The 24,315-nt window shown below is 31.3% G+C and overlaps 1 protein-coding gene across 1 annotated transcript in view; it reads left to right on the top strand.

Moving 5' to 3' along the window:
- Nucleotides 1–205: 205 nt before the first annotated feature.
- The window catches only part of LOC126886758 (uncharacterized), a 29,321-nt gene continuing 5,211 nt past the window's right edge, over nucleotides 206–24,315 (top strand). The window contains exons 1-4 of the mRNA XM_050653783.1: nucleotides 206–568; nucleotides 9,743–9,839; nucleotides 12,876–12,980; nucleotides 20,384–20,539. Coding sequence (XP_050509740.1) covers nucleotides 282–568; nucleotides 9,743–9,839; nucleotides 12,876–12,980; nucleotides 20,384–20,539 — 645 coding nt within the window. The 5' untranslated portion in view covers nucleotides 206–281. The remainder of the gene's footprint in view (nucleotides 569–9,742; nucleotides 9,840–12,875; nucleotides 12,981–20,383; nucleotides 20,540–24,315) is intronic.

Genomic DNA, 24,315 nt, shown 5'->3' with positions numbered 1-24,315 from the left:
GTTTTTAAAATATAAATTAAAAAATTAAAATTCAAAAACAAACAATATCATTTAACACCGTCTACAGACGGTCATAACGGTTAGAGGGTTATTGTAAAGGGAATTGCAAATTTTATGGCGGTTTGACATAAAAATAAACAAAAATAAACGTAAAACAGCCATGATTTATTTATTTATAATTTTCAGATACCTTTAGCTATTTATATATATTAGTTCCTGTATTTTACCCATACCAAGAGATCTACGATCCTGTCACAAACCAAACCAAACTACACAAAGATATGCCAATTTACTCCTGGATCCCATTTGACCAGGATGAAAACTATTACATGGCGCTCTCATGGGTAGATCTTGGTGCAACTTGTTGTGCAATCTACAATTATGGAACCGACATCTTCTTTTTCAGCTTTTTTAATTATATTCTGGGACAACTGGACATTCTTAATTATATTATTTTAAATTTTGACAAATATAAGGAGAACATTAAGGAACAGCTTGAATGTGACGACGAAAAATCTAATTTTGTAACCATGCAGCTTTGCATAAAAGAACATCAAAGGGTAATGAGGTAAGTAGATTGTACCAGGTGATCCGAATGCTCATATACAATTCGGAAAAGTCTATACTCGGACTCACGAGTAGATTTCAGCGTTGGCTCTTACGGACAATGTAAATCAAATGAAAGAAAACGCTGCGCTGTTGCGTGTTCATCGTCGGCCTTACCGTGGCAGAGCCGACTTCAGATGCGAGTAAAACGACACGGGAGTTTACCTATGGTGATAATATCAAGAACCAATTGAGAAGACTTGTCCACATGGTATTTTTCTTAAAGACCATACCTCTCACAATCAAAGCTAACCTGGATGCCGTTAGTTTACACGAACATTTGAAAAAAAAATGGAAAAAAGAGGAAAGAAAGTAGTAATGAAGGAGCGTTCGGACATAATAAATTGGAGGCATAAATTTCTCATAAAAATAGAGGATTATCGATCGCAAGGATACAATATTTTCTATTTGGATGAAAGTTCGGTAAATATATACATTAAATAAGGTATGGACAGATTCAACCACAACTAGTAATAAAGATGCATTTTTAGAAGGCTTGACTCCTGCTCTTAAAGATCCAAAACAAAGAGGTCCGAGATTTGTCTTGTTAGATGATAGATCTGTTAGAGGTTTTTTACCAAGTTCAGAATGTGTATTTTTAACAAAACGAAATAAAGAGCAAGTCTTTCGAAGATTGGTTTGAAAATAAACTAATTTCAAACCTCCCGAAGATAGTGAAAAAATCAAACAAAATATCCCAAGAAACTCCTGGAACAAACATAAAATTCAAGAATGGTTACGAGATGGTTTGGAATTCAAGAATGCGATAGAGATGGTTTGGAGTCAAGTTAAACATTACGTTGCTGCCCGAAACGCTGATTTAAAAAAAAATGTGTGCATTAACAACACATACATCAAGCGTTTGCCAATGTCTTTGCCAAATAAACAATGTTAAATTATGATTTTTAATTCTAAACATCTTTCCTTTAAAATAATTTTTGAGATTGTGTAAAAATATAGATAGGTACTTTACTCTTGAAAAAAATCACATTTTCTGACAAACCTCGTATACGTCTAATAAAATATGCACTAAATAATACAGGGTGAGTCATGAGGAACTGTACATACTCCTACCTCCTATAGAGGCCCCTATGGGGAATAACAAATGACCATTAAAAAGTGTCTGCTCCCATTGTTTAATAATATACAGGGCGAGTTTCGCATTTTGACAGAAATTTGTATTCGTCATAATTTTTGAACGGTCAGATCGATGTGTCTCTTATTTTGGTCAATCGTTACACTATTGCCACCTAATCAACTGATTTACTCAAACTAGAAAGAAATCAGGTCCGGCTTTAAAAAAATTAGTTCGTTTGGGTCTTGGAAAAAATTTCACCCTGTATAAGCTTTTTGAAAACTCTAATATGAATTTTACAAATTAGACAAATAGGCAATTAAAATGACATATTTATTTTTTTCCGCACACGATTGCTTAATTTTTTTATAAAAAAATCAAATTTGATTATGAATTAAAAGTTTGGTAAAGTGAACCATAGATTTAACAAAATTAACTTTTATTACCAAAATTAATTTTTTTTAACAAATATTTAATTTATGTTACCACCAATCAACTGATTTATTCAAACAAGAAAAAAATCAGGCCCGGATTTAAAAAATAAGTTCGTTTTGGTCTTAGAAAAAATTTCACCCTGTATACGCTTTTTGAAAACTCTAATATGATTTTTACAAATTAGACAAATAGGCAATTAAAATGGCATATTTATTTTTTCCCCACACGATTACTTATTTTTTTATTAAAAAATCAAATTTGACTATGCATAAAAGTTTGGCAAAGTTTTTGCATAGATTTAAAAAAATTAACTTTTTTTACAAAAATTAATTTACAAAAACAACGTTTTTCTTAAAATTAAAAGTTTTACCATTTTTTTTTTCTATAACACGTCTAGATCTAAAACTTCCCCCATAACACTTCTTTTGGACTCTATAGTTTAACATAGACGTGATCAAATTGATAAATTTTAAATTTTTCCACCTAATTTTTGCGATTTACAAGTTTGCAACTTTTACAAGAAGAAGACTGAAAGTCTACAACAATTTTCATAGTCTTCACAATGGTAAGAGGTATGTGCTGTAAAAATTTCAGAAAAAAAATATTAAAATGGAACAGAGTTGTAGCGAGTTAACCGAGAGTTCATTTTTTTTTCATATTTAGGTTAAAATTCCGATTTTGACAAATTTAATTTTTTAATAAAAAATTAAGTAATCGTGTGGGAAAAAATAAATATGCCATTTTAATTGCCTATTTGCCTTATTTGTAAAATTCATATTAGAGTTTTCAAAAAGCGTATACAGGGTGAAATTTTTTCTAAGACCAAAACGAACTAATTTTTTAAATCCGGACCTGATTTTTCTCTAGTTTGAATAAATCAGTTGATTGTATGGTAACATAAATTACTTATTTGTGCAAAAAAAATTAATTTTTGTAATAAAAGTTATTTTTTTTAAATCTATGGTTCACTTTACCAAACTTTTAATTCCTAGTGAAATTTGATTTTTTTATAAAAAATTAAGTAATCGTGTGCGGAAAAAAATAAATATGCCATTTTAATTGCCTATTTGACTAATTTGTAAAGTTCATATTAGAGTTTTCAAAAAGCGTATACAGGGTGAAATTTTTTCTAAGACCCAAACGAACTAATTTTTTTAAAGTTGGACCGGATTTTTTTCTAGTTTGAATAAATTAGTTGATTAGGTGGTAATAGTGTAACGATTGGCCAAAATAAGAGTCACATCGATCTGACCGTTCAAAAATTATGACGAATACAAATTTCTGTCAAAATGCGAAACTCGCCCTGTATATTATTAAACAATGGGAGCAGACACTTTTTAATGGTCATTTGTTATTCCCCATAGGAGCCCCTATACGAGGTAGGAGTATGTACAGTTCCTCATGACTCACCCTGTATTACATTAATTTTTTATGATTCTAAAACTAAAATAAAATACAGGGTTTCCTTTAAAAAATTTAATATAAAAATTTATATCATTGATCCAAGTTTGGTTATCTAGTATGTAGATGTATGAATTACTAATTTAAATTTATAGCCACTGCAGAGCTACGTGTTTTTGCCGAAGAAATTTTTAATATCACTAACAGTTTTCCCAGTACACTCCGTCTCGTTGTCACACCCTGTATAATTTGTAAAAAAATATGATTTCGTGGTTTAATGTTATCGGTTTGTCGTACCTGCATATGGGCCAACGCGGTCCTGTTTTGTGCTTGCCGATCGAGGATGTGCCTAGCTTTTAAACGGCAACCTCACTTATCATAAGGACTGCACTGAAATCTACTAGTAAATCCGAGTATAGGGATACTCGTAATTTAAAATAATAAGACATAATTTCTTCTTTAATTGTTTTGAATAAATAATAATCGATTTGTAGTGATTAGTAGTATTAGTCCAAGTAATGAAGCTTAGAATAGGACAAAACCTCCCAATTTTTACAGAATGGGTCGATTTACTTGAAAATTTGAGAATAAGTAGTTCATAGTCCAAGGATCAAAATCTATATGATGCCGAAAGGCGACTCGCCATGGGGGTGGTTGCCACCCCAGCTCCGTGGTGGAAATTTTTTATTATATTTTGACCACAAAAGTTGGTTAAAACATTCATTCTAAGCAAAAAACGTTGTATACAGTTTTTGATAAAATTAATAGTTTTCGATTTATTCGCTATCGAAAGTGTTAGTTTTATATCGAAAAAATCAATGTTTTTAATCAGTATTCTGCTAATAGCTCAAAAAGTTTTCTTTTTATCAAAACAACTTTGCTTAACAAAAATGTACCTTTTGAAAAAATAAACAAAATTGTTTTTTTTTATTTTTTTAAGACTAATAGTAATCGAGGTATACTTTATTATATATGTTAGCTCTTCTTCTTCAAATACTAAATATTGTAGTTTCAAAGTCAAAAGACGGGAAAATATGCATTTTTCAAGGATGACTTGGACTGCGTTATGTAATAACTGATTAAGCGCCAAAAATTCAAAATCCGGATTATAGTGCCATCTTAAAGCTAGGGTGCAAATCTATGTATAAAAATATGTTTTTTGTAAAAAAGTACAAAATAAAGCGGTTTTTGAACACCTGCATTAAGCGACATTTGGTATTTTATTAAGAAAAAGCTCACATTAAGATTTGTAATATCTAATTAAAAGACAAGTTGATTTTAAAGAACTAAAAACTCTTACAACAAAAAGTGGAATATCAAATCAAGCGCCAATAATAGTATATAATCCATTGTCTATAACAAAAATCCGCATCTTTTAAGGGTAATAACTAGAGCTCGGGAAATATGCAAAATGCATATTAAGCGCATATTTGCATATTTTGGAGAAATTTTATAAATGCATAGGCATTTATTAAAATTGCATATTTTCTGACTTTTTTGCCTCAAGCAATTCAAACAGAAAACAATTTAAAGAGAATGAAGTCCCAGATCTAAACAATAAATCTGAAAATTCCCTTGGAACCACTTTCTGGTAACATCCTTAGGCTACGGTTCCACGGGTGATAAATTTACGCTAGCAGTAGCCGTAAAGCGAACTTAAGGTTCCGCGGAACGGAATAGGAATAGCCGAACTGAACCAACTACAGGACTTATCCTATTCCGTTCCGCGGAACCTAAGTTCGCTTTACGGCTACTGCTAGCGTAAATTTGTCGCCCGTGGAGCCGTAGCCTTAATCTCTGCCTTTTACAATTTATAAGGCAACGATACGACGAATAAAAAAGACGAAGGTGACGCTGCAATATGCAGTCACATTTTGTTAGTGAAATTTTTTTATTATTATTAAGTGATGCTGCGCCAAATCAATAAAGATGGAAAACATTTAAAAATATTTTTTTCAAATTTGCTGCTTGTTTAGCACAACTTTAAATAGAGTAGCAGAAACTGGAAGGACAGAATTTCCAATAATCAATACCCTTGTATCAAATATAAAAACATATTGTTAAGCCCTTCTGCGAATAGAGGTGTATAAAGATTGTTTACCTAATGTGTCTTTACCACCTGAACCAGTGATAACCAGTGGTAACCAGGGGAAGATGGTTAAGTTCTGTAAATTTCATAACCGATAATTTTGAGGAAATTAGAGGCGTCATTTGTAGTTTCGATGTAGATAACTCAGGTGCTATAAAAAAATTTTTGGATGTTTTAAAAAACCGCTATTAAAAAGTAATTTGACACATATCCAAACCAATTTTGTAAATATTGCTGAACCAATTATTACTAAATTAGAAAAGCCAAACCTTTTATTAAGCCAAAGTATTGAAATTATCAATTCATTAAATGAAAAAATTAAACATCTTGGGGAAACCACCAAAGTGTATCAAAAATTCTGCACGGTGCGGTGTTAAAGAAAAATGAGTGATATCAAAAAATAATTCAAATAAATAATATTATTAAGATGGGAAAATGTGAAGATAATTTTTAATGTTATAGGTATAGGTAGAACCCACAATTATACAATATTTTAAGTTTGCTCCTTTAACTTTGTGTGAAGTAGAAAGAAGTTTTTCCGTGTATAAACAATTATTATCAAATAGACGGTTCAGTTTTTCAGTAGAAAATTCAGAAAAACGTTAGTATTGTATAATTTTAGTGGTAATAATATAACAAAGAATGATGGTGATAAATATAAATAATAAATAAATATAATTATGTAGGTAATTGAAATTTCAATAAATATTTTTTGTGACTGGCAAAAAATAAATATTTTTTTTTCGAGTCTCGAGGGCTAGGGCCATTGGCATAAAATAAATAATTAAATACCTTCAAAACAAGGATTACTGCGTTTTTTATTAATATGCAAAAAGCATGTTTAGTGCATATTTCAACTGTTTTTTGTGCATATTTGCATGCATATTTTAGGGTTTTTTAAGTGCATATTTCCCGAGCTCTAGTAATAACGAATCAAGCGCCACAAATATTCGGTTAATTCTTTATTACAAAACACAACATATTTTCTAGCTTTCAAGTGATCGAATTAAGCGACATTGTTTGTCGGGTAATTCGTTATTTTAAAACAAAGTTCGAGTTTTAAAACAAATTAAAACAAAGAACAATACGTTATTTTAAAATAAATAAATGTAAAAAGACTAAGTTTTCACTCTAATGGCACATAAAACAACATAATGCTATTCCATATCCTGCTGAGACTAAGGAAGATGAGGGAATTCTACAATTTACAATTCACGTCCCATCTGCTCAGCGCGGTAAAGTTCCAACGAGAATGGTTCCCTTCATACTCCACACAGAGTAAGTGTAAATAAAAAATGAATAACCATAACCATGAAATTGAAAATGGTTATTCATTTTTTATAAATAAATGTATTCAAAAATGTTTATTCATACTTTGAGAATATCCTCGGCAAGAGTTGGCCGACCGGTATTTAAAAAAAAGTTTGTTCAGCAGAAGTTATTAAAGACCATAGAGGAGAAAAACCGCTACCCATCGAAAAATGCCTGAAGATCAAAAATAAAAAATTATTGATCACATCAGCAAATTTCCAAAATACACATTTCCACATTATTGTAGAAATCAAAGTGAACGATATTTTTTAAATAGTGATGTAACCTTAGTAGACATAATGTTTAACTTATATAAAAAAGAACATCGGGATAGTGTTTCTTTTGCTTCCTATAAACGCATATTTTATGACAATTTTAATTTGCAAAGAAAACGACTTAAAAATGACACATGTAAAAAATGCGATAAATTTGCAGTTAAAATCCAAAGTTCTGCATCTGAGCAAGAGAAAAAACAATTTGTGAGACCGAGACTCATCAAGATGAAGCAAAAGCGGCTAGAAATCTCATAAATTCAGATCTCCAAAAAGCTAAAAATGAACAAAATGTGGAGGTACTGATTTTGATTTGGAAAAAACCCTACCTTTACCACGAATTCCAACGAACGAACAACGTATTTTACAAAAGGCAGCTGTGGCTTTAAAACTGTGGTAACTATTTAAGAAAAACTGGGCGAGGCTATTTCTATGTTTGGGTCGAAGGCACAGCAGGAAAAGGAGCACAAGAAGTAAGCTCAATTTATTTAAAATATTTGCAAGAGAACCAAACACCTCAAATGACTGAATTGATAGAGTGTAACAGTTGCGGAGGACAAAACCTCAATATTAAAATTGTAATGCTTTTAAAATCTGCGCTTGAGCCTACACCATCTTAAAAAAATGACGATGCGCTAGTATCAGCACCCAGTTTTATGCCCAATGACACCTAATTTGGGGACATAGAGTCAGCACTAAAGCTCCAAAATCTTTGGAACTGGAAAGTGTGACATTTAATAATGCGTTAGTTAGATGGCTCTACTCGAGTTACTTGGGAACTAAAAAAAAATGAAGAAAATTTCTCCATGAGAAGATGAGAAAATGCATTTTTTGACGTATACAGATTTTGAACATTGGGATTACATTTTCTTCAACCTAATTTTTGATTGGAATTTTGCTACTTTTGGCAATTTTCACTCGTAATATCGATAGTTTTTATTATAATAATATATGTTATGAGTACTTTAAAGATATGGAAATTGGTGTGGAGAAATAGGACCGAAATAAAAAGGTAATGGTTCGAAAATTATGATCCATTTGTTTATATCTTTGCCGTAAATTCCGGTCAACTTTGACCGGTTGTATCTCAGGAACCACTCATCACAATTTAGAGTTTTTTCTTTTAAAAAAAGCGTTCTGCCGCTTTTTTTTTCAATACCGTTTTCATGATTTAATTTAATTTAATATTTCCCGAGATATTCTATTTGTTTATAAGCCAAAAAATTGCTTATAATTTTAAAATATTCCTGAGGCCGCTCAAAATAGTCAAATTTCAATTCTATATACAAAATCTTCGTCTTTTTATACAAAAATCATAGTTTTTCTTATGTATCATAATTATTGTGGTTATTATAGCGATCGTTACTTTTTAATTAAGAATTCAATTGTTGCTAAAATGTTCATTCAATTTCCATTGGCTTCTGGAATAATAATCTATATGAAAAGAGCTTTTCATTACCAAGTTATTTAATTATTGATAAACAATTTCTTATTTAAAATTTTAGTTAAGAATTAAAGATTTTGTTGGAAAAGCCCGCATTTTCCGGGAAAAATTTTCGTCGAGGTAAATCGGGAAAAACACTTCTTTATGCAGAATTTAATTACGGTGAATTTTTATTTGGGTGTTTTTGGTGTTAAGTTAAAATCTTTGGAGTTATAGAGTAAAAATTGAAAAAAACACGATTTTCGGGCGCAATTTTGTTTATAAAAAAAGTAGCACACTATCTGCGGACTTTGCATACCCATATTATTAATATATACAATCATAAGATTCGATTTCAGCAATAAAATTGCTGGTAAATAACTTTTCCCAAAAATGGGCTAGTCTCCGAATCTGCCCAGACTATACGTCGTTGATATGTTACTGGTTGTTATTCTTCTCATTGGAATTGGATACATCGTTGGATACCTCACTACAGAATTAAGATAAGGATTTTTATTAATTTATTTTTTTTATGCCTTTATGTTCATTAGCCTTTATTAATTTTAGTTTATTTGTGAGTTTTCGGTTGCGTTTTCGGTTTGTTATACTGGTTTATGTTTTAAAGCGGTTGCGCCGGAGCTCACGCGACGTTTATAATTTTCGGTTCATTTTGAGGGCTAGCAGCCCTATTTGCTTTGTCGCAACTAGTTACTAGGTAGGTTATCGTTGTGGTTGTTCAATATCATTATATTTGTTCAATTTTTTTTTTTTTTTTTTGTTAATTATTGCATAATTACGGACTAAATTTATTTATTATTTCTTTATTTATTATTAATAGATAATTTATACATGAGATATCGCCTAATTTCATTTGTTCCATACGCCACATGATTTATACTGCAACAATTTGGTAGGTTTGGAGTTGCAGTCTACTTTAGGCGTGGGCCGTGGGGCAAATCTGCCTGGCGCCCAGTTAACATCTATATTAAGGTTGAAAGAGAAGTCTCAACGAAGCCCCCATCTCCACTAGAGTATAGCGGGCTACACCTTTGTTGTCATCCGACAGCCGGTGTAGCAACGTAGCGTCCGTTCACGAGCGGCCAGGCTTGAAATGTTTTAATTTTTTTTAGTTTTGTTAATAATTACAATATTGCTATGCGGAGTGTGATGTTGCGAGACTTTCTGCAGAGTTCTTTACAGATAGCATTGGTATGTATTTTCGCATTGGTAAGTAAATCATTATCTTTATACTTAGTAGCTTTGATACTTTGTTTTACTTTGCCATATGAATCTACTTAAAATTCCACATGATGTTCACCCATGTCCTTTAATCATCTATACCTTGTTCTTGCACTTATACAGGGTGTCCCGAAAAGATTGGTCATAAATTATACCACAGATTTTGGGGTCAAAAACAGGTTGATTGAACCTCACTTACCTATATACAATAGTGCACAAAAAAAAGTTACAGCTCTTTGAAGTTACAAAATGAAATTCGATTTTTTTTCATATATCGAAAACTCTTAGAGATTTTTTATTGAAAATGGACATGTTGAATTTTTATGGCAGCAACATCTTAAAAACAATTAAAGTGAAATTTGTGCACCCCATAAAAATTTTATGGGGGTTTTGTTCCCTTAAACTCCCCCCCCCCCAACTTTTGTGTACGTTCCAATTAAATTATTATTGTGGCACCATTAAAAGTCTTTTGCCTCTTAGTACTTTTTTGATAAGTCAGTGTTTATCGAGATATTTTGAATATTTGTCGAATCCACCACATATTTGTATATGGTTAAGTATGATTATACACGCCTGTTAATAATCTGAAAATATATTTATAACTTACATTTTTAGGTATATTTTGAAAAAGAAGCCACATCTCGATAATAAAGGTGACTTATCAAAAAAAGACTAGGAGGCAAAAAATTTTAAAAACTCTGTGTTTAATTAATGGTACCACAATAATAAGTTTAATTGGAACGTACACAAACAGTTGGGAGGGGGGGGTTTAAGGAACAAATCTTCCATAAATGTTTTATGTAAATATATTAAAAAAGAAGCCGCATCTCGATAAAAACTGTGTCGATAATAAGTTGTAGCGTTCCGCTACGTTTACGAGTAGCCACTCCCGACAACCGTAATAATTAACATCGAATAACAAAAAGTTTACCTTACGATCGAGGTAGGAAAAATGAAAACAGAATGAGTGCTAGCTAACCAACGACTTAAGAAGGTCAAATAAAGGCAAATATGTGTTGGAGAAAAACCGGCAGACGTATACATAAAAGAATAGGAGAGATTCAATAAATCTATTTTGGAATTGCAATTACAAGGCAAGCTAAATATATCTGTAAAGATATAAGATACCTAATGAGAACCTCTCTTTTTAGCCGTACCTAGAGAATTATAAAATAGAACCAAGCTTTTAATATCCCACAAAGACAACTTATATGGAAAATGCACTAAGAATAACATTCCTATTAATTATCCGGAACGTAAATCTTCCCCAAGATGTGTATACTCATAGAGCCGCTTACCGTCTGATAAACCGGCACGTCCATAAGCCAACACTTGGAATTAGAGCTGAAGGAATTTCATCTAGATTGGAACAAAGATAAGTGTACTTAATTAATGTTCTCATTTATAGACCGAATTGTGTTCCGCAATATATTATATATTTATTGGACATTTGTTGTTAAGTACTAGATTATTTTTTTAACTTCCCTTATCATATCTTTTACTATCGGTTGTGTCTACACAACAAATAATATTTTGTCAATTTTTCATCTAAATCTCAATGCATGTAAGGGAACATAAGTACTTATAGACCTAAAGCATTGGTCTCTATAGGGTTCATTACATAATAACTTAGGTATTGTGGTAGATAATATACAAGTATAATATTAATACGGTCTTATGAAGAATATCATCTGGTTCTGTTGACTAGCACTCACTATTGTTTTTCTGTCTCTTTATTGTTTGTATCTGAAAGAAACGTAAACTCATAGAAATCGTTAAATCGTCGGAAACTTTGACGTTATCTGCTTATATCTTGGCAACCAAAATTTTAACATTACTCATATTCATTATTTATATTATTAATTAAATTTTACTATTATATATTCATCTTGCAAGCCAATGTTTTACATTATTATACATTATTTATATTTTTAGCTAGAAATTTTACAATATATATATATACATTAGTTACCAAAATCTTACTTTACATATATCTAGATATTTTTTTTCACACAATAAAAATAAGGTATACCTATTGGGTTTGTATCATTTCACCTGCACCTGATATCTCTCAACTATATGTGTTCATATAATATTTTATTTCAGGATTAAGTTATTTGGATTGTTTATATCTTTCTCCTTATTTCTCTCTCTCTCTTTCTCTCTCTCTCTTTCCCCCTCTCTCTCTCTCTCTCTCTCTCTATATCTCTCTCCCTCTATATATATATCTCTCTCTATATATCTCTCTCTATATATCTCTCTCTCTATATCTCTCTCTCTCTCTTTTCTAGTCTCCCACACTGTTCTATCAACGAAGTAAAGGCTCTAAAAGGCATTTACTTCTGGCGCCCATCTTTGGTTTATTGATCATAGGTCAGTTCTTTTCTTTTAAGTATTTCATTACTTTTTAATTTTTCTGGTTTCTTCCTTTATCACTATCTCTTTCTCCCCTAAACAACAGCACGAAAATAAGCCGATCTCCACTTCCTGAGCTTTTACGTCTCATCCTCATCCTCATAATTAATTTGTTATCTTCATTCTAATTTTAACTTGTTAAGCCGTTTCTCACTACTCCTTTCTCTTCATCAATCAAATTTTAGTACCAAAAAAAATATAACCCTACTATAAGGGTTACAAAGTTTCCTTCCTTGTTTTTTATATACACATTGTTATTATATCTTTTTCCCTTTCTTAGTTTCTCTGTAAAAGTTTCTAATTTCTTTTCTTTTATAGTAGCCTTCTATTTTTTTACTCTTTGTTCATTACTTGCTCTTTTGTCTGTTTACCTTTTTCACTTTTGCTCACTGCTACTTTTGCATCAGGTCACTGTTTTTATAATCAGTACCTGCACTTATAACACGATGAAATATTAATTCCTAAAACATTCTGTGATTTCGTCCGAAATGGTTCTTTTAAATAAGTACATAAATTTAAATATACCCTTTATAAGGGATTATTTAATACAAAATTTTGTAGGTAAATAAAAAAATTAAATACATGGTGTACTAACAGATTTTATTTTAGTTGGAAGTCAAAATTCCAGCCCTGACAGCTGGAGGGGTATATGGATTTATTCTTCTGTGCAGATTAGGAATCTACTACTGGTTTGCTAACGAAGTAATGACGCGGGTAAGTCTTTTGGGGTGCAAAGGTTATCTAGGGTCTAGAAATACATATTACGAATAATTAGAAAGTAAAAACGTTATCAAAAAATTGTAGTAATTGTTATAAAGAGAACATATTATTTATGTTTTAAGAAGCGAGGGCGTACCTTCAAAAAGATGCATAAAAAAATAAAAAAGTTTATTTTTGCCATATTTACCTTTTTATTCAATCCAAAGACAAAGACAATTATTTGTCCTTTTATTCAATCTCATTTATGATACAGATTTAAGCTTCAAATCCAAACCTTATATACCCCAGGCTGTGGGTGAAAAAACGTGATATAATTCAGGAATTTTTGAAACCTGTCAGGTGTTGTAAAGGACGATGCCAGGAATAACCTATATTAAAATGTAACCAAAAATATTGTGCGCTTTCTTTTTTTTTGCGATTTTCATTTGTTAAATTTGCAATTTTTAATGATTTTTAATTTTGCAGCTTAGGATATTGATTTTAGAGAAAAACTTTTTAATAGAAAGTTATAGTAAATTAAAAAACCTACAATTTGAGGTACGGTAAGTTTTATTTCGTTAATTGGTTACTGCAAAACAGCCTGCGAAAAGTCCAAAATGGTCGTTTTTTACAATTGCATTATTTATTGTACAAATAATTTTTTTATTTTTTAAAGCTTTAAAGTGAAGATCTTTCAATTCCAAACATAAAAAAAAATTGTAAAGCCAGATTAACGAATTTGTTGCTCAGATATTACAAATTGTTTATCCCAAGAGGTCAAATGTCGAAGGCTATAACTTTTTGAAAAAAAATCATAGAGAGTTGGTGAAACATCCAATCTGCTTCTAAAGAGTTATATTTTCATATTCTGATGTAAATAAATGGGTAAAACATTTTTAAACCTCCAATTTTTGGGTTTGAAAATAAGGGGGCAAATTTCGTTATAAACATTTAGATCTTAAGCGGCCCTGTACATCCTATGAGTTTTTAACTTACAGATTATTGTTGCTGAAGATGAAACGAAGATTTATAAAAAAAATAAAAAATTTCTACGACCAAGTGAAGCCGAGATCATTTTTGGGTTTGAAAATAAGCGGGCAAATTTCGTTATAAACATTTAAAGCTGAAGCGGCCCTGTACATCCTATGAGTTTTTAACTTACAGATTATTATTGCTGAAGACAAAACGAAGATTTTTAAAAAAATAAAAAATTTCTACAACCAACTGAAGCCGAGATAATTGTTTTTTTTTTTTTTCTTAAATCGTAGTGCCTTTATTTATAACAATTAAGAAATTATTTTACAGTCATTGACTAAAGAAAGACTTATATTATTTTAAAATAAAATTTATCATAAAATATAATTACATTTAATTATTAAAAATTATTTTTAAAATCGGTGCTTTTGCAAGCGGCCGAATTTTGCAAATCGCCCGGCTCGCTGCAAATCCGCGCGCTCGGAAAATTTTTACGTAACTTGTATTAAATTTTGATAGAAAACCATTTAATAATATTATCATTATAATATACAGTCTATTTACCACTGTATTTGTTTTTCTTGATAAACTTTTATATGTGAAATCCAAAACGAATAGTCACTACAAGAAGAAAAAGTTTTATATTGTATATTATAGTAAAAAGTAACATAATTATTATTATAATTATATAACAATGAAAAAATTAAAAATATAGTTATATATTTCATATACAGAGAGAGTCTGTAAAGTGGAATAAATTCAATATCTCAAATACTAATTGTTTTTTTGGAAAATGCTCAGACCCGTCGATTAGTATTTCAAATTGTCCTTTTTGACATTCAATAAAAATGTATACAGGGTGTCCCAATTTAGAGATATGACGTCATCGTCGATTTTCTTAAATGGCAACACTGTCATTTTGATAGCTAATTTGATAGGGTTTGTAAAGTTATACATAACTGCAAAATATCAAATTTTTATTCTCTACCATTTACAAGATAATAGAAAATAACAAAGTTATATCTGTAATTTGGAATATATTCAATAATTAAAATACTAACTGTTTTTTTGAAAAATGCTCAGACCCGTCGATTAGTATATCAAATTGTCATTTTTGACATATAATAATAATGTATACAGGGTGTCCCAATTTAGAGATATGACGTCATCGTTGATTTTATTAAATGGCAACACTATCATTTTGATAGCTATTTTGATAGCGTGTGTAAAGTTATACACATCTGAAAAATTTCAAAATTTTATTCCCTACCATTTACAAGATAATAAAAAATAACAAAGTTATGAAGAACAAGAAATAATCAAATAATAATTGAATTTATTTATTTCAATTAAGCAAATGCTCATAACGTTGCCCATTGACAATTTGACAATAATTGAGGGCAACATTATGAGTTTTTGCTTAATATATTGAAATAATTAAATTCAATTATTACTTCTTTTTCATAACTTTGTTATTTTTTATTATCATCTAAATGGTAGAGAATACAAATTTGAAATTTTGCAGTTGTTTATAACTTTACACACCCTATCAAAATAGCTATCAAAATGACAGTGTTGCCATTTAAGAAAATCAACGATGACGTCATATCTCTAAATTGGGACACCCTGTATACATTATTATTATATGTCAAAAAGGACAATTTGATATACTAATCGACGGGTCTGAGCATTTTTCAAAAAAACAGTTAGTATTTTAATTATTGAATATATTCCAAATTACAGATATAACTTTGTTATTTTCTATTATCTTGTAAATGGTAGAGAATAAAAATTTGATATTTTGCAGTTATGTATAACTTTACAAACCCTATCAAATTAGCTATCAAAATGACAGTGTTGCCATTTAAGAAAATCGACGATGACGTCATATCTCTAAATTGGGACACCCTGTATACAACTCTTTAGAAGGAGATTGGATGTTTCACCAACTCTCTACGATTTTTTTTCAAAAAGTTATAGCCTTCGACATTTGACCTCTTGGGATAAACAATTTATAATATCTAAGCAACAAATTCGTTAATCTGGCTTTACATTTTTTTTTATGTTTGGAATTGAAAGATCTTCATTTTAAAGCTTTAAAAAATAAAAAAAAATTATTTGTACAATAAATAATGCAATTGTAAGAAACGGCCATTTTGGACTTTTCGCAGGCTGTTTTGCAATAACCAATCAACTTAATTAAACCTGCCATACCTCAAATTGAAGGTTTTTTGATTTACTACAACTTTCTATTAAAAAGTTTTTCTCTAAAATCAATACCCTAAGCTGCAAAATTAAAAATCATTAAAAATTGCAAATTTAACAAATGAAAATCGCAATTAAAAAAAGCGCACAATATTTTTGGTTACATTTTAGTAGAAGTTATTCCTGGCATCGTCCTTTACAACACCTGATAGGTTTCAAAAATTCCTGAATTATATCCTGAAATCGACCTATTTTTCACCCACAGCCTGGGGTATACCTAAGCGTCTGATAAGCCTTATGAGTCATGCAGTAAAAGTCCTATTAAAAGTCGTACATAATCGTATCTATAGAAAGTGCGAAACAATCATCGGAGACGATCAGTTTGGATTCAGAGCCGGCATGGGAACGAGAGAAGCCGTCTTCAGTTTACTAGTTCTCGCCCAAAAATGCTACGACCAACAGAAATATATATTTATATGCTTTATAGACTTTGAAAAAGCATTTGATGAGTAAAAACACGACCTATTGTTAGAACGTTTGCAAGAAGTCTACTTAGATGGAAAAGACATCAAATTACTAAAAAACTTGTACTGAGAACCAAAACGCCAGAGTTAGGATCGAAGGTTTCACATCCGCAGAAGTAGAAATTAGGAGAGGAGTTAGACAAGGATGTGTTCTGTCGCCTCTGCTGTTTAATCTTTACTCCGTGTTTCTATTTAAAGAGGCACTTGAGGATCCCAAGGATTGAGTCAAGGTGAATGACGTAAATATCAACAGAATCAGATACGCCGATGAAACGGTATTGATTGCGAATTCCGACCTGGGTTTCCAACGACTCATCGACAAGACCAACTCGATCTGTGAGCAATTTGGTATGAAAATAAACATTAAAACATCAAAGTGATGTCAATTCGAAAAAAAAAAACAAAATGTATCTCAACCTTGTAAAATAAATGGACACATTTTAGAACAGGTCAATAGATTTAAGTACCTGGGATGTTGGATCGATACTAGCCTAAATTATAATCTAGAAATAAGATCAAGAATAGAAATGGCCAGAAAATCTTTCGAAAAAATCAAAAAACTGCTTTGTGATTCTCAAATAAAACTCGAAATTCGACTAATACGTTTATCAAAATATTACATCTGGTCGACCCTTCTCCATGCAGTTGAGACACGGACCCTTAAAACATCAACAGTAAATAAATCGGAGGCTTTTGAAATATCTATCTACCGGAGAATGCTCAAAATTTCATGGATAGCGCATACCTCAAACGAAGAAGTTCTGCACAAAATAGGCAAGGAAAGAGAACTTTTCAACGCAGATAAAGTTAGAAAAATATCATAGGCCACATACTGAGAAATAATCAGTATCAATATTCTCAATTTATAGTGAAGGGAAAGATCGAGGCAAAGCGAGGACTAGGAAGGAAAAGACTATCGTGTTTCAGAAACATAGTCCAAGTAATGAAGCTTAAAATAGGACAAAACCTCGCAATTTTTACAGAATGGATCGATTTGCTTAAAAATTTGAGAATAAGTAGTGAATAGTCCAAGGATCAAAATCTATATGATGCTGAAAGGCACTTTTACCATGGGGTTGGTTGTCACCCCATCTCGGGGGTGGAAATTTTTTATTATATTTTGACCTCAAGAGTTAGTAAAAACATTAATTCTAAGCAAAAAACTTTCTATATATTTTTTTGATAAAATTAATAGTCTTCGATTTATTCGCTATCGAATGTGTTAGTTTTATATCGAAAAAATCAATGTTGTTAATAAGTTTTCGGCTAATAACTCCAAAAGTTTTCGTTTTATCAAAACAACTTTACTTAACAAAAATGTACCTTTTGAAACAATAAACAAAAAAGTTTCCTTTAGTTTTTTTTAAGACCAATAGTAATCAAGTTATACATTATTAAATGTAAGCTCTTCTTCGTCAAATGCTAAATACTGTAGTTTCAAAGTCAAAAGACGGGAAAACTATTCATTTTTCGAGAATAACTTGTTTAAACTAATTTAAAGCATTTTAACATATCTATCAACAGAAATAAAAACAAAGTCTTTAGCTCAAAAATTAAGTGACGTATATTGAAAAGAATGTTAGTCCCTACTTTTTTCAGCGAAAAAGTGATCCGAAGCAACCTCCTAATCACCACCCTAATTAAAATTAGTCATTAACCTTATTTAGTCTTCTTTATTTTTATATTATTAATAGGTTCTACAAGTTTGACTGGCTTAGAATGATTAGTTTTTAAAAAAATGGAGTTAGAAGCAAATAACGATTTTTTGTAGTTTGAAAAAAAAATGGCTTTTTCTTCAGAATAGAAAGATTAGCATCAGAGAAACGAAAAAATGTTTCAATACGAAATTGTAGCGTATCTAGTTCTCAAAAAACTTGTTTGCAAAAATTTTTACTACAGTAAAAATTGAGTGAGCTATTGATAATTAAAACTTGTAATAACATGCAAAAACCACCTTTACCAACCCTTTCAAAGTCACCTCTTTTTGCGACTGAGGATTTTAAAAAGAATTAATATTAATAGGCTTATATAACTGATAAATATCTACAAAATTCTATTTTGCCAAACTTTCTAAGATAAAAAATAGAAAAGTTACGGTTAAAAAATCAATATATATTTTTGAAAAAAAAAGGAGAAATCCAATTGGAAGCATAATAATGTAAGTTAACGATGTTGTTAGTCATTGGTCTTATTCATTATTCTTTATTTATGTATTATTAATAGAATTATGTATTAGAAGTTTGACTGGCCTGGAAAGATTATTTTTTAAAAAACTGGAGTTAAAAGCGAATGACGAATTTTTGTAGTTTGGTAAAAATGTCGATTTCTTCAGAATAGAAATATTAGCATCACAGATACGAAAAAATGTTTAAATATGAAATTGTAGGTTATTTAATTCCCAAGAAATTGGTTTGAGAAAATTTTTTTTACGGCAAAAATTGAGTGAATCGTAAATTAGTATATTATTGAAAAACACTTATTTTTTCGATATAAAACTAACACTTTCGATAGCGAATAAATCGAAATCTATTCATTTTATCAAAAAAATGTATAGAACATTTTTTGCTTAGAATGAATGTTTTCATTAACTTTTGCGGTCAAATTATAATAAAAAATTTCCACCCCCGGGATGGGGTGGCAACCACCCCCATGGTAAAAGCGCCTTTCGGCATCATATAGATTTTAATCCTTGCACTATCCACTACTTGTTCTCAAATTTTCAAGCAAATCTATCCATTCTGTAAAAATTGCGTGGTGAAAAGCTTCAGTTCCTGGACTAACATCCGAGTTTGCAATTGTAGTTGTCAACCTCCTTTGAGGATAGGGCACTTTAAGAAGAAGAAAGAATCTACTACACTTGGTTTGGATCAGTAGTCTTTTATGGAGGCGTTAGTTACTAAGTTTTTTATGCATCTTTTAGAGGGTGCGCCGCTCGCCTATAGTGAGGCGTTTGTAAAAGTGAAGATTTTTTTCGACTCAATTTTAAGGCTCAGTTACACTGCGCTTGTAACTCGTACTGATAAGAAAAGGCTTCCTTCTCTAACCTTAATATATGCAACCCGTGATTACATTCCAAATCGGAAAATTGTCCGCGGAAAATAAAATCCTGAACATATCCTGGACAAGTTTACGCTGACGCCTGCGCCTTGGAAACTAATCCCGAACTTACTCTGAATACGTTCAGTTTTAGTGACTCGTACGATTTATTATAGGCTATATACAGTAACCGCCACGCTACTAGACACACGGGAACATTGAGCTAATACAGTCTTAGACCGTTCACTTGCTGCACTGTTTAGTTTTATGTCTAGGGACGTTTAGAACGTCAGAAAATTTATAGAAACCGAATATTAACATATAAAGTTGACAGCTAATAGAACAGCTCTATGTGACGTTTATAGTTGTCATTGTATTAAAGTTGTAAAAGTCTTGAAGTATTGTAATATTCTTGTTGTTTGAATAAAGTTATTTTAAAGCAGAATAACAATACTATTAATAACTGTTTTTTGTATGGAAAACCATTATTTTGAATAGTTTCTTGACAGTAACATGACAGACATGAAAGTCACATCTGAGAACGGACCACATTAGCCCATAAGTGTAGAAATTAGGTAGGTACTCACTCATGTATCAAGTAGTGTGGCGCTTACTGTATACTTATATATAGGTACTTATAGCGTCGTGTAACTGAGCCTTTATTATCATTATTTTTAGAGCCTTGACTTAGTAACTGCACTATACACAGTACGATGGTACGAAAAATCACCAAGAACAAAGGCACTAATGAATATTTTCATGCTTAAATGTAATCAAATAACAGGGCTGCAGATAGGAACATTAACAGTGATGTCTTATGACATTTTTATTGGAGTAAGTTTTCAAATCATTTTAAGTAAAAAAAAAATAATAATGTAAGTGCACTTTGTACGCATGTAAGAAGTTATACTTCTATTATATAATTTCAACGAAATAATTAGGTATATTTGAAACAATTTATCGTCGTCCTAATCTGTAAACTGCGTAACTCCATAATTCTCTGAAAATGAGTTATTACTGTCATCGGCTTTAAAAAGTCCCTACTTATACTTTAAACAAAGACGCTTTACCAGATGAGTAAATAGCAACCTCGTCATATACAGCGTATCTCCCTTGCCGCAAAATTTAATACGAAAAGGACGTAACTCCCTAGTTCGTCATACCACACGACTGACCTCTCACTGTCGTTATTTACCGTTATTTTGAAATATTTTCAAGAAAAAGTTGGTGGTAAGTAATATTAGATAATTTGTTAAATATTATACAAATGTTAGTGATATGTGTATTTATAAAATACATATTTCCGTTTTACCATCCTATCTTTTAAAATGGGAGATACGTAGTATTCTCATTAGTCATATTTAGAGAGATAATTTTTTGTATCTGCTGTAAAATTTGGGTAATGGAGTTACGCAGTTTACAGATTAGGTCGACGTTATTTGTATTTTATAAAAATATTAAATTAATTTTAATACTTACTACTTTCCAAGAAAATTTCTTAAAATAGTACCAAAAATTAAAAAAAAGTCAGGCAAGGCAACAACATGAGGTGTTCCCAAGCACTTACCCATCCAAACCTAACCTCTCTCGACACTGATTGACGACGGTAATCGGGCGACAACCGGTGCGGTGTAAACCAGTGTGCTATGGCCGCAGCTAGGTAACAATATAATAAAATTGATACCAAAATCATACCTAAACAAATACTAGACGTAGGAGCATTAACATCACCAAATATCGGATCAGACCATAAAATGGTGCTTGGAATATTTTTGATCAAAATACCACAAAACAATAAAAAACCACCCAAGTACCTCGAAAAACTAAAGCTGGCTTGAAGTCAACGAGCCTTTTTTTGTAGAGAAATATACCACAATTGCTAGGTATGATCGTCCAAACTCAGCTCATGGAGGCACCCTAATTCTTTCTGCAAACAATGATTTTTCTCTGATAACAAAATATGACTTTTTGTTGAATGAAGCCTTCTTTGAATTTTCCTTAGTTTTTAATAAAAATCTTAATCTTTACATTATTTGCATCTATAGATCACCTGACTCTTCCGTGGAACTATTTTTTCAGAACCTGCTAAATTTGTTAGATGACTTGCCTCACAAAAGCAGAAAAATTCTATGCGGAGACTTCAACATAAATTATGCTGCTGCTTGTGCTACCCAAATGTTCTTGGTCAACATATTTGAATCATATGGTCTATCAATGCACGTTAATTCTCCTACGAGGTTTACAAAAACTACATCTACCATAATTGATTATATTGTCTCCGATTTCTCACCCCTTGATGTCTGCTCTACAGTTATTAGTGCGGAACTATCGGATCATGAAGCAGTATATACGAAATTTAACATCTTCAGCAAACCCTCCTCGAAAACCCGACGTTTAGGTCGGATTTTTTCCGCTCGGAATTTTCATAAATTCCAAAATTTATGTTTAACTTCTGACTGGCATTTTCCTTCTACGGACGTGGACTATAATTTCAGTGATTTTTTGGAGAAGCTTGTCTGTATCTTCAATGAGGCATTTCATTTAATTACGACTAAGCCAAAACGTCGCAAACCCTGGACTACCAAAGGTATCCGCATATCAGCAAAAAATATGCGTTCACTACTTTATATCAAGAAATTTACTACCAACGTCTCTGTCATTCAATATATCACCAATTACAGAGTCACATACCTAAAACTCATCAAATCAGCTAAAAAAGCCTACTATCAAAATCGTCTGGGAAGCTCCAAAAGTGTTGCAAAAGAAACTTGGTCCATAATAAACGATCTTCGAAATAAAACCCACGCAGCTCAAACTTTTGCCCTTCCAAACCCTGAAAATCTAAACGAATACTTCATTAACGTGAGTAAAAATATAACATCAACTATTCAGTCTCAACAAGATCCCATTTCCTATCTCCCTAATTCAGAAATTGTCTCGAATTCATTCTTTATAAGACCAATCTATAAATCTGAATTGATCCAAACGATCAATAGTATCAAAAGCAGATCATCTTGTAGTACTGATGGACTATCCATAAAAATCTTCTCAAATCTCACAGATAATGTGTTAGAACTCCTCGTGTCACTAATTAATGATTCCTTTGAAAACGGTAAATTTCCAGAGTGCCTAAAGACAGCCATTATTATTCCTCTTCATAAAGGTGGGGAAAAATCTAATGCCTGCAACTATAGACCTATTGCCCTACTACCGGTACTCTCCAAAATTATTGAGAGGCTCATAAAAACCCGACTTAGGTCCTTTCTCTTTGATAACAATATTTTATCACAAAATCAGTTCGGCTTCTTAACTAATAAATGTACAACTGATGCCATGTTTTCTGTACTTCACGAGGTTTACCAAGCACTAAACAATAATCTTTATACTGCCACTGTTTTCTGTGACTATTCCAAAGCTTTTGATTGTGTAAATCACAACATTTTGATTAAAAAACTTAATTACTATGGAATTCGAGGTATTTCTTTAAATTGGTTCAAATCTTACTTAGATAATAGGAAACAACTGGTTGGAGCAAATGATACTGACTCTAGTCTCAAAAACATAGTACGTGGAGCACCACAAGGTTCAGTATTGGGTCCTCTACTTTTCCTTATCTTTATAAATGACATCACTAATTTAAAAATCGATGGAAAAATTTTTCTTTTTGCTGATGATACCAGTATCACTTGGAGCAACTCAACTATTGCAACTCTTCATGCAACTATAACTTCCGATCTTCTTACGATAAAAACCTGGTCGGACTCTAATTTACTCTCCTTTCCCGTGGATAAAACGGTAGCATTATCATATAAAGGTGCTCTTCAACCCCTGCTTGTGAATAGCAGCCAGATCTCTACCGTTGATTCTGTAAAATTTCTTGGTATCCTTTTAGACAGCAACCTCAAATGGTGCCTTCATATCGATTTGTTAAGTAAGAAACTCGCCTCAGCCTGCTATGCCATAAGATCTGTTTCGAAGGAACTCAATTTAGCATCTTCTAAAATAACATATTTTTCTTTATTTGAGTCTCATCTTCGATATGGTCTTCCTTTTTGGGGGTCTAGTACAGCTGCCCAATTTGATGTTATTTTCAAATTACAAAAAAGAGCAATAAGATATCTGTTTGGCCTCAGAAGAACAACCCATTGCAGAAGTTGCTTTAAAGATCACGAAATTTTAACCCTTCCATCTTTGTATATTTTAGAAACTGTTTGCTTAATTCGTAAACACATGCATGTCTTTCCAGCAAGGCCTCATCATGACTACTCCACCAGAAATTCAACTTTTGATGTCTATTTACCGATCCCGTCTTCTAAGTTAGTAAAGAAATCTATACTATATTCCGCAAAAAAACTATACAACCATCTCTCTTTACAACTCAAATCTGCAACATCCTTTCTCAAGTTCCGTAAAATGACAAAAGCTCATTTATCTAAAAGACCATATTATTCAGTAGAAGAGTTTCTTAATGACTAACTAAGAAATCACAGTAATGTACAAGTAACTAAAGTGTATTTATCTATATTTGGGTGTCACATACAGCAGCTTAAACGTATTAGTTCCTTTGTTTGTGTTTTATTATATTATGTTGTATGTTCAATTTTTGCAAT

The sequence above is a fragment of the Diabrotica virgifera genome, chromosome 6 (assembly GCF_917563875.1).
Source record: "Diabrotica virgifera virgifera chromosome 6, PGI_DIABVI_V3a".
Classification (NCBI taxonomy): domain Eukaryota; kingdom Metazoa; phylum Arthropoda; class Insecta; order Coleoptera; family Chrysomelidae; genus Diabrotica; species Diabrotica virgifera.
Note: the sequence above shows the minus strand (reverse complement) of the source record. Positions and strands in the feature narration are given on the sequence as shown.